At 43.1% G+C, this 13,810-nt stretch overlaps 1 protein-coding gene across 2 annotated transcripts; it reads left to right on the top strand.

Moving 5' to 3' along the window:
* The first annotated feature begins 2,533 nt into the window (after window positions 1-2,533).
* Window positions 2,534-11,928, top strand: cpeb1b (cytoplasmic polyadenylation element binding protein 1b). 2 transcript variants are annotated; one of them, XM_069719878.1, is made up of 11 exons: window positions 2,534-2,826; window positions 3,056-3,277; window positions 4,766-4,995; window positions 5,716-5,971; window positions 6,081-6,194; window positions 6,710-6,799; window positions 7,954-8,090; window positions 9,008-9,206; window positions 9,395-9,489; window positions 9,816-9,896; window positions 10,419-11,928. In XM_069719878.1, the coding sequence occupies exons 1-11, from the start codon at window positions 2,796-2,798 to the stop codon at window positions 10,527-10,529; spliced, it is 1,566 nt and encodes a 521-aa protein (XP_069575979.1). In that variant the 5' UTR covers window positions 2,534-2,795; the 3' UTR covers window positions 10,530-11,928. The 2 variants fall into 2 exon arrangements, with proteins under 2 accessions (XP_069575979.1, XP_069575978.1); XM_069719877.1 differs by having other exon boundaries at window positions 2,534-2,848.
* The last annotated feature ends 1,882 nt before the right edge of the window (window positions 11,929-13,810 follow it).

Below are 13,810 nucleotides of genomic sequence, written 5' to 3'. Positions count from 1 at the left end.
TCGGTTGTTTTTTTAAAATTTAATTTAATTTTTTTTTATGCTGTGAGCTAACCGAGACTTCAGGTACCAGATGCAAGTCAAGTGTGACAGTTAATAAGACTGTCAACATCCTACAAAAATGTGTTTTTTTGTTGTTGTTTTTTTTTAATGCACCAGGCTGCTGAACAGCTGCTGAATTCAACAAGTCGAATAAAATCAGATTTACAGTCAATTGGTTCAAATGTAATCAGAAAACAGTAAATGACGAGTTTAAAAAAAAAAAAAAATAATAATATTTTTTTTAAATTTGTCATTTAACCAGTTGCATGGATAATTAGCTTTAACGTTAGCTGTGGAAGCCAAAAAAAAAACAAAAACAAAAGCACATTGATGATAATTTGGTCTGCGAGCTAACGTGTTTGTTCAGGATGGTGCTCGTTAGCTTGATTTTTGGCTGCACGTGTCTGGTTTATGGTGCATTTGTAGTTCGGGTTCAATGAATACGAATGAGCATCTTTTCCTAATTTTCACATTAGATTGAACTTTGTTTTCATACTGCAAATGGTGCAATGCAAAGCTTACAGATCAGAAGCTCAAAATATAGTAGTTTTTTTTATTTATTTATTTTTTATTTTATTTTACTGAAAGGCCAAAGTGCAGGCAGTGGTGGAAAGTAGTCCAAGTACATCTACTAGAGTGCAACTATGAGGTGCTTGAGAGTCTTTCCATTTTATACTTCGCCATATTCAGAGAAATGTTGTTCTTTCCCCTCCACTACGTTCATTTTGCATCTTTACTTGGCTTACTTGAGAGGAATAATTGACTCGATATATAACAAGATTTTAACATGCAAAATAAACAACCTTTTTCAGGGTCTGTCTTCAAGAAATCGGTGTGCAGTCGGGTGACATCAGTTGTCTGTTAGTTGTTAACGGCTCCAGCAAATGGCAGCATTTTTTTTTTTTTCCTCTCCAAATTTCTCACATAGTTTTTTAACTGAATTCATGTTTAAGTGATTGATCGTCTTACCAAAAATCTTTGATTAGAGGGAGAAAAAAAAAAGTCCCAAAACTGATTTGTGGATCAGAAATCTTTTGTCCTTCTTTCCTCTCCCGGTAATCATCTGACAACCGCTGTGTTGTCTCTATTTATATAACTGCATATAAAGTAGTTCAAACTAGCGCCACCTAAAGCAGCTGCAACAGTAACATGCTGCTCACACACGAATGCTTGACTGATGACAGTCTAATGTACCATATAGGGACCAAACGGTACTTTTTACTTTTGCTTTATTTTACTAATACTACAATACTACATTTTGCTGCTAATACCGCTGGACTTTTAATTTAGTAGGATTTTTTTTTCGTGCAGGACTTTGACTTATAATGGAGTATTTGAAAAGTGCTTTATTGGTATTTTAGTTAAGTGCAGGAAAAGTTGTACAAAAGTGAGAAGCTGCAAATTGACAATGTTAAACATTTCTTTCTTTTCCATAATTGTCTCTACTATCGACATTGTTGGCAACTCATTTGCTGTCAGTTTGCTAAAGATTTTCGGATAGTAACAACAGCTAAATGTGAGCGTAAAAGTGTATGACCTTGTTGTGCTCGGTGGTAGCTCCTGCTAAGAGTCTGGCTGTTGGATTCTCCTGCTGCTGTGCTGTAGTTTGCGTTTTTCTTTTGTTGCCACACATGAACACCAGAAAACCTAAAAATAACCCCTAATATAAGGTGAAAAATACAAAGTGTGTTTTTAAGGTGAAAAGTTGCATCTCAATCAACAATGAAGCCCACTTTTAGTGTCTTGTGCCATCTGTTAAACCTCCTTCACCTTGTCTTTATCATTCGGGTGCCAGCAGCTGATTCATGCTGCATCGCCAGTCTGCAGCATTGCAGCAATTCTTGGTTCTTTTTTTATCCCAGGAGTGAGATTTGCCAAGATTTTAAGCTCGGCGCGGTGCTTGCGTCCTGTCTTTGAACTGCTCCGTTTGCTTAAGGCACATCTGCTCCTGTGACGAACAGCCTTGTTTTTAGATGCATACCGTGAAGCGTCGCTCAGTTCTGACAGAAGCGGCAGAACGGCACAAAGGTTGCGCAACTTAAGCGACACGAAAGTAAATTGGATCTTGATGCAAACTGAGCTAAACTTCTGCTGCGGCCTCTGTGCACCATCCGCCCCAGCGTGGTGTTGCTGAATCAGGGGTGTAGCTTGCAGCTGGAAGCTCTCCAGGCCCGGAGAGGGAAGGGAGGAGCTGGCGGTGCAAATCGCTCCGTCCTCAACATCTGATCAGTCAGCTGCTTCTGCTACGGCGAGGCTCTGCCTGTTCCCTCCGTGTCTGTGTGCAAATGTCGGGAGAGCTCCCAAACACCTGATTTCAAATTAAATTCTCTGAGCGTCCTCGAGTTTGAAGTACTTTTTAATTTGAGCCTGCTGAGTCATTCGCTCCCATGCCGCCTTCCTCCGTGTTGCTGTAGCTCTGCCCCTCGCTTTCCCTTCCCCTCCCCTCCCCTCGCCTCCCCTCCCCGCCTCTGTCAGCTCGCTCAGGAAACAAGGCTAGACACAGAGTAAGCAGCGGCAGTAACGGCACCAGCGGTGGCCGCTCTCTTCCCACTGACTCGGAGACGTGCTGTGCCTGCCAGAGAGGGGAGTACTTCTATCAACAAGCCAATAGCTCCGGCAGGAATTTTTCATTACACAGTTGTTAGGCAAGGAAGCAGGGAGGTGGGGGAAAGCTGATGTCATTAGCAGGGGTGTGCGAGTGCATCAGCAGCCATGTCACATGCTGCTAGGTGGGTCAGTGATGCAGACGGAGATGCATGGCAGTTGCACCGGGCACAGAGGCAGCAGGTTAGCTCCGCCGGCAGCCAGGGTAGGGGGAGATGTGGTGATGAGGGAAGTTTGTTTTCTTTTCATGATATTTCTCCTCACAGGAGCTGTTTTGTGGCAGAGCTCACTTTGCCCCCCTTTTTTTTTTTTTTTTTTTCTATGTAACGCAGACTGAAACAACTGTTCTTTTTTTGGCTAACTCTGCTCTCCTCTCTTTTGCTCCCTCTCCCGACTGGATCTCGGATCAAAGAGTCGGACCTGGCTGCGGTGGGCAGCAGGAGGATGCTTTTCCCCAACTGTGGCGGCATGCCCGGCTCCCAGGAGATGCCATCATCCAGGGGCCCGCCGGGTGTCACAGACCTGGGCCTGGGCCTCCAGTCTCTCCGTTTGTCCGGCTGGGACAGACCCTGGAGCAGCCAGGAGACAGACACACACCCCTCCCCATCCCAGGTTCAGACCAGCTCTCCCTCCAGTGAGTAACCAGCCCTTTTTAAAAAAAAATTTAAAAAAAAATCTAAATGTCTTTAGGATTCACAGCAGAACTTGTGGTCTTTTTTATACCACATAATGTGCCCGAGTCCGCTTGGTGGTGTTGGTTCTTTTCCCAAGAGTTTGTCGGGTTTCATTTCATTTGTGCATAACAGTCGATAGTGTAACGTCTATTCGGTTGTTTGATTTGTGCTGCCCTCGTTAATGCTGAAGTATGTGATGGTTGGTTAACAGCAGTCTGTCTGCATGTGGGAACAGGCTGTAGCGTCACTAGGGAGGATGATGTGGCAGTTTTGCTTTGCTGCATCTCTAGCAAGCCAGCCGGCACCAAAAAAAAAAAACAACAAGCCAGTCAAGCTACTTTTCATTTCCCAAAGCTGAATCATGTTGCCATGGAGTCCAGTTAAAAATATGTATCCATTACCTGTTGATCTAACTGGATGACGCCAGGATGCTGTCGGGCTGAATGAGTAGGCTCGGTTAGAAAACTGCTGAAGCAATCGCACAAAGCTGCATGAAATGGGCAAACTAAGATTATGTAAACGCTGACCTGTGCGATGTCAGACAGTTTCGAGATGAGCGTCTGTCTTTAGAGAGGTACCACCGATTTGAAGGATGCCCCCATTTGTCCTGACCCATTTGTAGCGCCGTAGTTTTATCGCTGCATGTCCAAACCAACCCAGCATAACTTCATTTAGAGCTTTCTAAACTGGGCCTTTAACAAAGTGGGACAGAGCTTTTGGATGCGGCCTGCAGCTGAATAATCCCCTCAGAGCCTCATGTTCACTGTTACAGGCCACTGTCGCTGCTGCCAGCTGACTCGCTTGGTTATCGGGAGGAAGGAAGACTCCGCTTTATAATGAAGAAATTGCTGCTTAGCAAAGTCGCTGGACTTGTTTGCAGGAAGGTGATGGATGAATTGGCCTCCGGTAAAAGTCAAAAGGTCGAGATAGTTTTTCAAATTACTGCAGTCGGGCCGCAAAATATCAAAAGCGAAATTGAAAATGCTTCACCGTTATTGACTCGGCAGACTCGAGCTTGCTCGGTTGCTGTTGGCAACGTCCTGTACCTTCTTCTAGAAGCACATTTTTGGCTACTCGAGTTTGCATTGCCGTGTTCCACTTCTGATAAATCAGGTGACCGTCTGTTGATTCAGCACTCGAACCCAATTTTCTTTACGTTGCTCGTCCAGCCGCAAAATGGATTTAAAGATGGGAATTTTGGAAACTTGAGTTTGCGAAGCAGCTTTCCCCCGGACCAATCGATGCGTCTCTGTAGACTCAGCAAACACATCTCATTTTCTTCAGTTTGCTCATCTGTTTGCAGAGCAGAATGCACATTACTGTCACAGATCTGAGTCATCCCGATAAGACGGTGTGTGTGTGCGCGCGCATATATATATATATGTATGTGTGTGTGTGTGTGTGTGTATATATATATATATATATAGCATGATTCTCCTGTTCTCCAGTGCTAGGTATCCTGAACAGTCCCTTCAGTAGCATCCTCGGGAAGCCTCCAGGCTACCTGCCCCCTGAGTCCCTGAGCATGACTGCTGACTTCCTGGAGAAGTTCCCGAGCATGGCTCGCGTGGCAAACCGACTGGACTCGAGCTCCTTCCTGGACTCTCGCTCCAGCAGTCCCGAAGACTCGGAGACCAGCGGCTTCAGCTCGGGCTCGGATCACCTCTGTGACATGCTGGTAAGGCACATGAGCTCGAGTTCTGTAGCTCCCGTTTGTGTTGGATTGTTGGGGAGGGGGTTGTAGGTCTCAAACACTTTGTGGTATTCACATTTACTGCTCCAATTTGACATCCAAATATAGAGGGGGGGCGGGGGATTGAACAGCTATATTCACGATTGACTCTCCCACAGATACCATAAATGATCAAATTGTACCTTGGGTCCTTATTTAGAGACGGTTCTATATGGCTTGTTTTGTCTTTTTAAGTATATTTTATTATATTTGGTCAAACTTGCCAGTTCCATTTGTTTAAGGCGTGGAGCTCTTGACGATTAAAGACGACTCTTGGTAGCGCCGGCCTGCGGTTCCTTTCTGGACTGTTTTTAAAGAGACCTGTTAGTTTTGCAAACAGTAGATTGAGATCAATTGGAAAAAAAAAACTGTTTAAAAGAAGCAAATTTGATATTTGAACTGTATTTGTATGCAAAGTCAGGCGACATGAAATATCTTCTTTTTTTTTTTTAATTTATTTTTAATTTCTTGGTAGTATTATTACAATAGCTCTGCACTGCATTCACTGTGTATATCATGGCGCTGCGCTTCATTTGTGCACAACAGGAGCAGTTTCTGAACTTCCTTATTGCCCCTCGTGTCCTTCACGATTGCCATCAAATGCTTCGCACGCTGCAAGACGGCTTCAGTCGCGTCTCGTTAACAGCCGGTCGTCTTTCTCTCCAGTCCACTTTGCGGATTTCCCCTCCCCTGCCTTATCTGTCATCAAACATGCAGAAGGATCTGCTGCGACTGGGCTCCCGCCTGGACTCCCAGGACACCAGCTCTCCTCTGACCCCGCCATCCAGCGCCAGCCCCTCCTCCTCCGCCATTTCCCGCCGCTGGCGCACCGGCTCTCCGTGGCCGGGTGCAGACATGCTCGACCAGTCGGATGACGCATTCAGCATTGAGAGGGAGGCTCGCCTGCACAGGCAGGCTGCAGGTAAACTCGCTAAACCCTTTTCTTTTTTTTTTTTTTTTTTTTTAATCGCCTCCAAACCCCTGGAGGATGCAGGCTCGCCCTCGACTAACCCTTGTTCTGCACCCATCAGCGGTGAATGAGGCCACGTTCACCTGGAGCGGTCAGCTGCCCCCCAGGAACAACAAGGACCCTCTGTACTCCTGCAAGGTCTTTCTTGGTGGTGTTCCTTGGGACATCACAGAAGGTACAACGCCGTCTGCGTTATTTAACGATGCTCGTTTTTAAGATCAGATGCGGACGTGTTTTAATTCACGGCTCGCATATTTTCATAATCTGGTGGTTTCAAATAAATGTCAGTGAGACGTCCTCGCGCATTGAAGCAGGGGGAGTTTTCAGAAAGGCTTTGAATTAATTCGGGCTTTAGAGAGGAGACTTGTGAAAGAAGGTAAAAAAAAAACAACTGCCGCGTGCGTATACATGTTCGAAAGAAGGTCCCATCGTGTTCTCCTCTACAACCCCGTAGTCTCATTCCTTCTGTGTTTTTCAAGTCGATCATAATTTAGCAACATTTCTATGCGCGTCACAGTTTGAGGTTTTGGCCTTGACCATAATAAATTCATTAATTTGAATTAAGCTACAAGAGCACGGGAGATCAAACTAATGTAGTTGTAATCATGTATTGTGCACATGTTTAACAGGTAAATGTTAATCCCCCTCCCCCCCCAAAAAAAAAAATCTCCACCTAATGCTCTATTTCAGCTGGCCTCATGAGCACCTTCAGCGGCTATGGCCCTCTGACTGTGGAGTGGCCGGGTAAGGATGGAAAGCACCCTCGCTGCCCTCCCAAAGGTAATGTGGCCAAAGGTAACGACAGGCTGGTAGGCTATTTGATTTCCTTCCTGGTTTTAGGGTGGTACTGTGGTGAGCACCCGGCATGCTGGTGAGTTTTAACGGTCGGTCCTTTGCCAAGCTACTTCAGGACGGGCGACGTTGGGCATAGCTGGAGCATAAAACACGGTGCTTGAAGCAGAAACTGGACACAAGAGAAATGCCTCATTAACTTTGGGGCTAAGTGCTAGTTTGTAGGAGTTCTTATGGGTTTGACTTTCAGAGGCGATTTAGATCAGCGGTTCAGAAGTTGTTTTTTTTTTTTTTTTTTTTTTTTGTGACGTACCACCACAGCTCAGCAGATTAACCCCAAATACCCTTCAAGTTATGTGTGAGTATTAATTTATTTTAAACTCGATGTTATGTAACACCCCCGATTTTATATTGAACCGAGGCTGGAGATCTCATCCACTAATTCATTAATTACATTTAGGTCTTTCAAAATGTATCATTTCCTTTTAGCTTTATTTCAACTGTAACTTTTATCCTTATAAGCACTGAATTATAATCATTTTTTAAAAATCTTTTTCCGCTGTTTATCTTGGCCATCTCTTAATTTTTATTTATTTATTTATTTATTTTTTACTACTTTGAGCCATTCATCTATCCAATGGTTTTTTAGCCAGTCAACAATTTATACTTACAAAACATTGAACTGTTTATCCATTACATGTCTACCTAACTTTTTGAAATGTTCACGTATTACTTTACTTAAAACTGTTCTTTCTTTTCTGATCTGTTTTTCCAACTAGTTTTTACATATCCTGAATGACAGTTTAGTGTCGTTCCAACGGATCCACCATCAAACCATTTGTTCATTATTATAATATTGTTATTATTGTTAAGCTAATGACACAGGAATTAGTAAATATTGAGCTTTTTTTTTTTTTTTTGCTTGATAGATGATTGAATGGATAAATGACTCGCGGTCATGAAAATGTTGTCAATCATATTGTCAAGGAAACAAAAGAATCCCGAATGCTGTCCGTGAGCTCGGTTTAATAACTTAGTCTGGTGATCTGAAGTTTAAGTACTCTTTTTTTTTTTTTTTTTTTAAAGTAAATTAAACGGTGTATTGTTCTCCATCACGAAGTACTTTGCTGTATGTTTTGTAGGCTACGTTTACCTGGTGTTTGAGAATGAGAAGTCTGTGCGGGCGCTGCTCCACGCCTGCTCCCAGGACCCGTTTCACCCCGACGACAACAGAGAGTACTACTTCAAGATGTCCAGCCGCAGAATGAGATGCAAGGATGTGAGTAGAAAACGGCACGCGAAGACCCAACAACGCGCACGAAACGAGAGCGACGCAATCGTAACGCCGAGCAATGGAGACTTCGTCCACCTCAAAGTGTTCGGTGTTGTGATGAAAGGACTTTTGTAAAACTTGCTGCACTGATTGTTGTGAAAAGCCTAAAAAAGAGGTTTAGAAATGGAGGCGCACCAATCGAGAGAGAGAAGTAATCCATACGGCAGCCTGCAATAACTCCCGGCAACCTGGTGTGCGTGTGTGTGTGTATATATCAAGAATCCGAGGAGGTTCATTTGCAAAAAGTTTGATGCATTTAAATCGTACTGCATGAAATTGAACGCGAGTGTTCTCCGCTGACTGTAAATCACATTTATCAAGCAAAATGCCAATTAATCAAACATTCACAATCGCTGCAGATTCTTAAGTGAGATTATTTACTGCTCCTACTTTTGGCATTCATTTAAAATGGTGAAACGACACAAATAACTTTTATTTTGTCCCCGTGAAGTCTTCCGAGGTGTGATGACCGAAACACAAACCAAATAATTCTTCACACCGTCTTCTGAGAGATGTTGTTGTTTTTTTTTTTTTTTGCCGTCGTGTCCCATTCATCAAAATGTGAAAGTGAAATAGTCCGCAACTGTTCAACGGTTTTGCACAGCTCCTTGTGTTTGGACTATAAATCGTTCGAGGACTTTGACTTTTAATTTCGGGAAAAGGGTCGGTTTGGAAGGAAACATTTCTTAAATTGAAAGTCTGCACCAGAACTCTGGCATCCAGCCAGCGTGCAGAACGACGCACGGTCCCAGCCCGACTCGGCATCCTATTTAAACACGTGAAGGAGGGTAAGTAATCCCCCCCCCCCCCTCCTGACTCCTGTGACCCGGCTCCCTCCCTCCCTCCTCCTCCTCCTGCTGCAGGTGCAGGTGATTCCCTGGGTGATCTCTGACAGCAACTACGTGCGCTGCCCCGCTCAGCGCCTGGACCCCAGTAAGACGGTGTTTGTGGGCGCGCTGCACGGCATGCTGAACGCCGAGGCGCTGGCCAGCATCATGAACGACCTGTTCGGAGGCGTCATGTACGCCGGCATCGACACGGACAAGCACAAGTACCCCATAGGTGAGACTGCCGGTGGTTTTTTTTGTGTGTTTGTTTAATTTGCGCTCTCATTTGCTCCAGGGTCGGGTGACGCGGCGCGCTCTCGTCGGTCACCTCTGCATCTTTTTTTTTCTTTTTTTTATATATATATATATATCCTGCTCGTCTTTTAATAACGTCGGTTTAAATCCGACCCGTCTTGTGTCCAGGCTCTGGACGTGTCACCTTCAACAATCAGCGCAGTTACCTGAAGGCTGTCTGTGCTGCATTTGTGGAGATTAAAACACCCAAGTTTACAAAGAAGGTAAAAAAAGGATGCACTTTTATTAGCGTTTGTACTCATCAATGGCACTTTTTTTTTTTTTTTTTTTGTCTGCGGCGCAGAGCTCGAGAGGCTGCTGGCTCTCAACATTAATACCCGAACGAGAGTCGGCAATAACGCCTCCTGCAGCGCCAGCGCTTAAAAAAAAACGTTTGTTTTTAAAGACATTTTTTTTAATTTTTTTTTTAAAAGAGCGCTTGATCAGCAGCTCGTCGCTTCAGCGGCGGATGCTGTTCGGTAAACTATACTTCTGTGCCTCTCTCGGCGGGCCGGCTGTAAACCGAGCGCTGTCGTTCCCCCCCCCGCAGGTCCAGATCGACCCATACCTGGAAGACTCCATGTGTCAAGTTTGCCTTCGCCAACCTGGGCCTTTCTTCTGCAGAGACCCGGTGAGTGGAAATCCACTTCAAACAAATCTTTGTCTTGCCAGCGAGTGACGAGTTTCGGTCACGTCACCAGAATGCAGTCAAGCGGGGTATGACGTTCGATTCTTGAAATGTTCTTTTCCCACCGGTCTGCTTTGTGTTTGACTTTTACGGCACCTTTTACTCCTACGGCTGTAAAGTTTATTTTTCCCAAGTCATGAAAAATGTACTAAAGGAAGTAAATAAAATTTCAAATGCATAAAATGAAATGGACCTACAGTTTAGTACAGTAAAAAAAAAAGTAGCCGTCATTGTTGTCTTGATGAATCAAATGTAATTCTCAATATTAGAATATATTCACATGGGATCTTATTTTCCTCGTTGAACCCACAGTGACTTTTGAGGAATATGAACATTTGTACTTGCTGTAAAAGTTAATTCCCTTTTTTTTTGTTTTTTGTTTTTGAAATGATCTCCCACAAATTGTTTTGCCAACATGAGAAACGTCTCCGCACTTCGCTCAACCACCCGTCTGTGTTCACTCAGGCCTGCTTCAAGTACTACTGCCGCTCCTGCTGGCACTGGCAGCACTCCATGGACATCTTCAGCAACCACCGGCCCCTCATGCGCAACCAGAAGAACAGGGACTCGAGCTAGAGCCCGGGGGAGGGACGGGGATCCAGACCCTCCTGAAAGGGCCAGAGGAAGAGCTCCTCTCTCCGAGGCGAGGCCGCCCGCCAAGGAGAGCACGTGTGCCGGACGTCCCTCGTCCACGAGGGCACCAAGGCACTCCACCAGGCACTGGGGGATATCACTGTAGAAAATGTTCACTTTTGCACTTGCTACATTTTTGCTGTTGTTCAGTGGCACTACGCACACTGACCTTGTTGGGAGAGACAAGGGGCCCTTCACACTTCCCAGACTTGTGGCCAGACAGAGAGATAGGAGTCAGCTGGAGGTTAAGAAGTGGATGAAAATGCCTTTTTTTTTTTTTTTTTTTTTTCCCCTTTTTTTTTTTTGTTTACATGTGTTGCATAGTGAAGAGCAATCACGCAAGTATCATTGCCGTTCATTGGCAAACGCCATACAGTGCCTTTAACTTTTTATTTTTTCCCCTCCCCCCCCCCCCCCAGTTGGCATCTGTTTTTTCCTGTGCAAGCCAACTGGTGTTTCTTACTTTTGGGAGTTGAATGTCGGGCTTCATTTAACCAGTCGCATTTCAGACATTTTTACGCAGTTTTTTACTAATTTGTACACAAACGGTTTTAAGTCATGACATGAAAATTTTGAACAGAATTCTATCAGGCGGCTGTTTATGGGAAACCCCCCCCCCCTTTTATTATTTTCATTTTTTGTTTTGTTTTATTTTTTCTCATACATTTTTTTTTTTTTTTTTTTTTCCCTGCGGCTATTTTTCTTTTTAATTTGCCCTCCCAAATTTCAACTGAACGGGCACAAATTGTTGGATGTACTACTTTAACTTGCTTCGTTGGTCCAGTTATATTAAATGTGTGTAACGATGGTACTGGATGCGCCTCAACTGGTGATCCATTTTTTTCAAGCTACTGACGGATCCTTTTGAAACTCGAGTGAATGAATCATTTGAATGTACATAGTTTGATTTTTTTTTTTTTTGCACTTTTTAATTTGCACGTGTGGAGAGGTGGCAGTGGTTTTTAATCACTTTTGTACATCAGCAGGGGGACACGCCTACGTTAGAACAGCTGCTTGTTTCCTGTTGAATGTAAGAACTTCCACTTAGCTGACGATAAATTATCTATCCAGAGCTTGAGTAGACCCCAGTAAAACGACCCCACGCTTTCTTATCCCATTTTGCCTTCTCGTTCCAGTTGGACAAATGCATAACGAGCTGTGTGCCAAAGACAACATGTCTTTTCTTTATCCCATTAGGTTTGTCATGCTGAGCTTGTTGTCCCTCGGCCCAGCTGCTTTTTAGAGTTTTGAAAGTCTACCTCATTGTGGTCTGCCAAGTTTGCTGCTACTTACAGTTGTGGAGTATGTTCAGATTGGGCACAATAAAGGTGTTTCAGCATTACCGGCAAGTCTGGGCTCTTAATTACTGCAACTGTTGGGAGTTAATTCTTCTGAACTCCCGTTTCTCCTCCTCCTCCCTCCCCCACCCTCCCTCCAACATCCACACATCAAGCACTGAATCACTGTTGTAAAACATTTTAAGTGACTTTAATTTAGACGCTGACCTCCAGTGAGGAAGCCCTGCAGGTGTTGCACTGAAAGAAGAGTCCGGTGTCTGCACTGCTGGTCGGTTGTCTTGCTCGCTTACATTTTAAATCGCAGGAATTAGGATTACCACGCTTGTATCCAAATGAAATGAAAATTAGTGAAATTCGCAAAAACAAAAAAAAGAAGTCAACTTCATGACAAAAAAAAAAAAAAAAATGCAATCCTTCAATTTGTACAAAATTCTCCACTGAATTTATTATACTGGGCAACATGTTTAAAAGTGGGATTTTTTTTTTTATTGGATATCTGTTCGTATTGCGACGGCTACGTTCACGCCACCCGGCACCGCACCGCCCGTTCATCACCCCGAGCTGCCACATCCCATCATCCCCCCCTCACTCTGTTTACTAGTCGACCCACCGACAACCAAATGGAACAAAACAAACTATTACTGTTATTAATACCAAAAAACTATCCTCATGGAAAAAGCTGATGGATCACTTCTCGATGGAAAAGGTATCCTCCATCAGAAATTCTGCGACAGAACAGTCGGTTTACTTATTAATTTCTCACATTTCTTTGCCTTTCCACAATCATAATTTGCGTGTGGGCGCGCACACTCTCTCACTCTCTCACACACACCTATACTCTTGAGGACACTCATTGACATAATGCATTCCTAAACCCCTGGTTACCTTAACCATCAACTATGTGCCTAACTTCAACCTTAATCTCAACCTTTAACCACTGTAGCTGTGAGCATATGGTTTTCTTGTATGCTTTTGAGGACATGATACAGTGTGATTATTTTTTTTGTTTTTGGACGACAATGCAATATTATGACTCATATTTCAGACGATATGACTTTTTTTTGGGTCATATTTTGAATGAAAAACATCTATTGGAACATCTCATAACTAATTAGGTTAATTGGCAACAGATTAATAACGTGAAGGTAAAATGGAAAACTGTCCTGTGATCTGACCAATCAAAATCTGAAATTAGTTTTTCTAAAATGTTTTCTTGTCGACTTTTATTTGTTTAATTTAACAAATATTGTCATATTTTAGACCAAACTATTGTATGACTTTTTTTTGTCATAATTTTAACATTAAATTTTTTGGACCATGTGTTCAGCAGGAATTGAACCAACAACCTTCTCACTGAGAAGCACTGTCACTAACCACTACACCACTGTAACTGTGAACATATGGCTTTCTTCTATGCTTTTTGAGGACATGCGTATGACTATTTTTTTTGTTTTTGGACGACATGCTTACTATTACTTTTTTTGTCGTATTTAGGATGACATGCTATAGTTTGACTTTTTGTCATATTTTAGACCAAATATGGCTTTTTTTTTCATAATTGTGATCTGACCAATCAAAATCTGAAATTAGTTTTTCTAAAATATGTTTTCTTGTCGACTTTTATTTGTTTAATTTAACAAATATTGTCATATTTTAGACCAAACTATTGTATGACTTTTTTTTGTCATAATTTTAACATTACATTTTTTGGACCATGTGTCCAGCAGGAATTGAACCAACAACCTTCTCACTGAGAAGCACTGTCACTAACCACTACACCACTGTAACTGTGAACATATGGCTTTCTTGTATGCTTTTTGAGGACATGCGTATGACTATTTTTTTGTTTTTGGACGACATGCTTACTATTACTTTTTTTGTCGTATTTAGGATGACATGCTATAGTTTGACTTTTTGTCATATTTT

The sequence above is a fragment of the Brachyistius frenatus genome, unplaced genomic scaffold (genome assembly GCF_029030835.1).
Source record: "Brachyistius frenatus isolate BFR_SWC_R1_liver_20210118 unplaced genomic scaffold, ASM2903083v1 Contig_226, whole genome shotgun sequence".
Classification (NCBI taxonomy): Eukaryota; Metazoa; Chordata; class Actinopteri; family Embiotocidae; genus Brachyistius; species Brachyistius frenatus.
The sequence above is the reverse complement of the archived record's forward strand: the minus strand, read 5'-3'. Positions and strand labels throughout refer to the sequence as shown.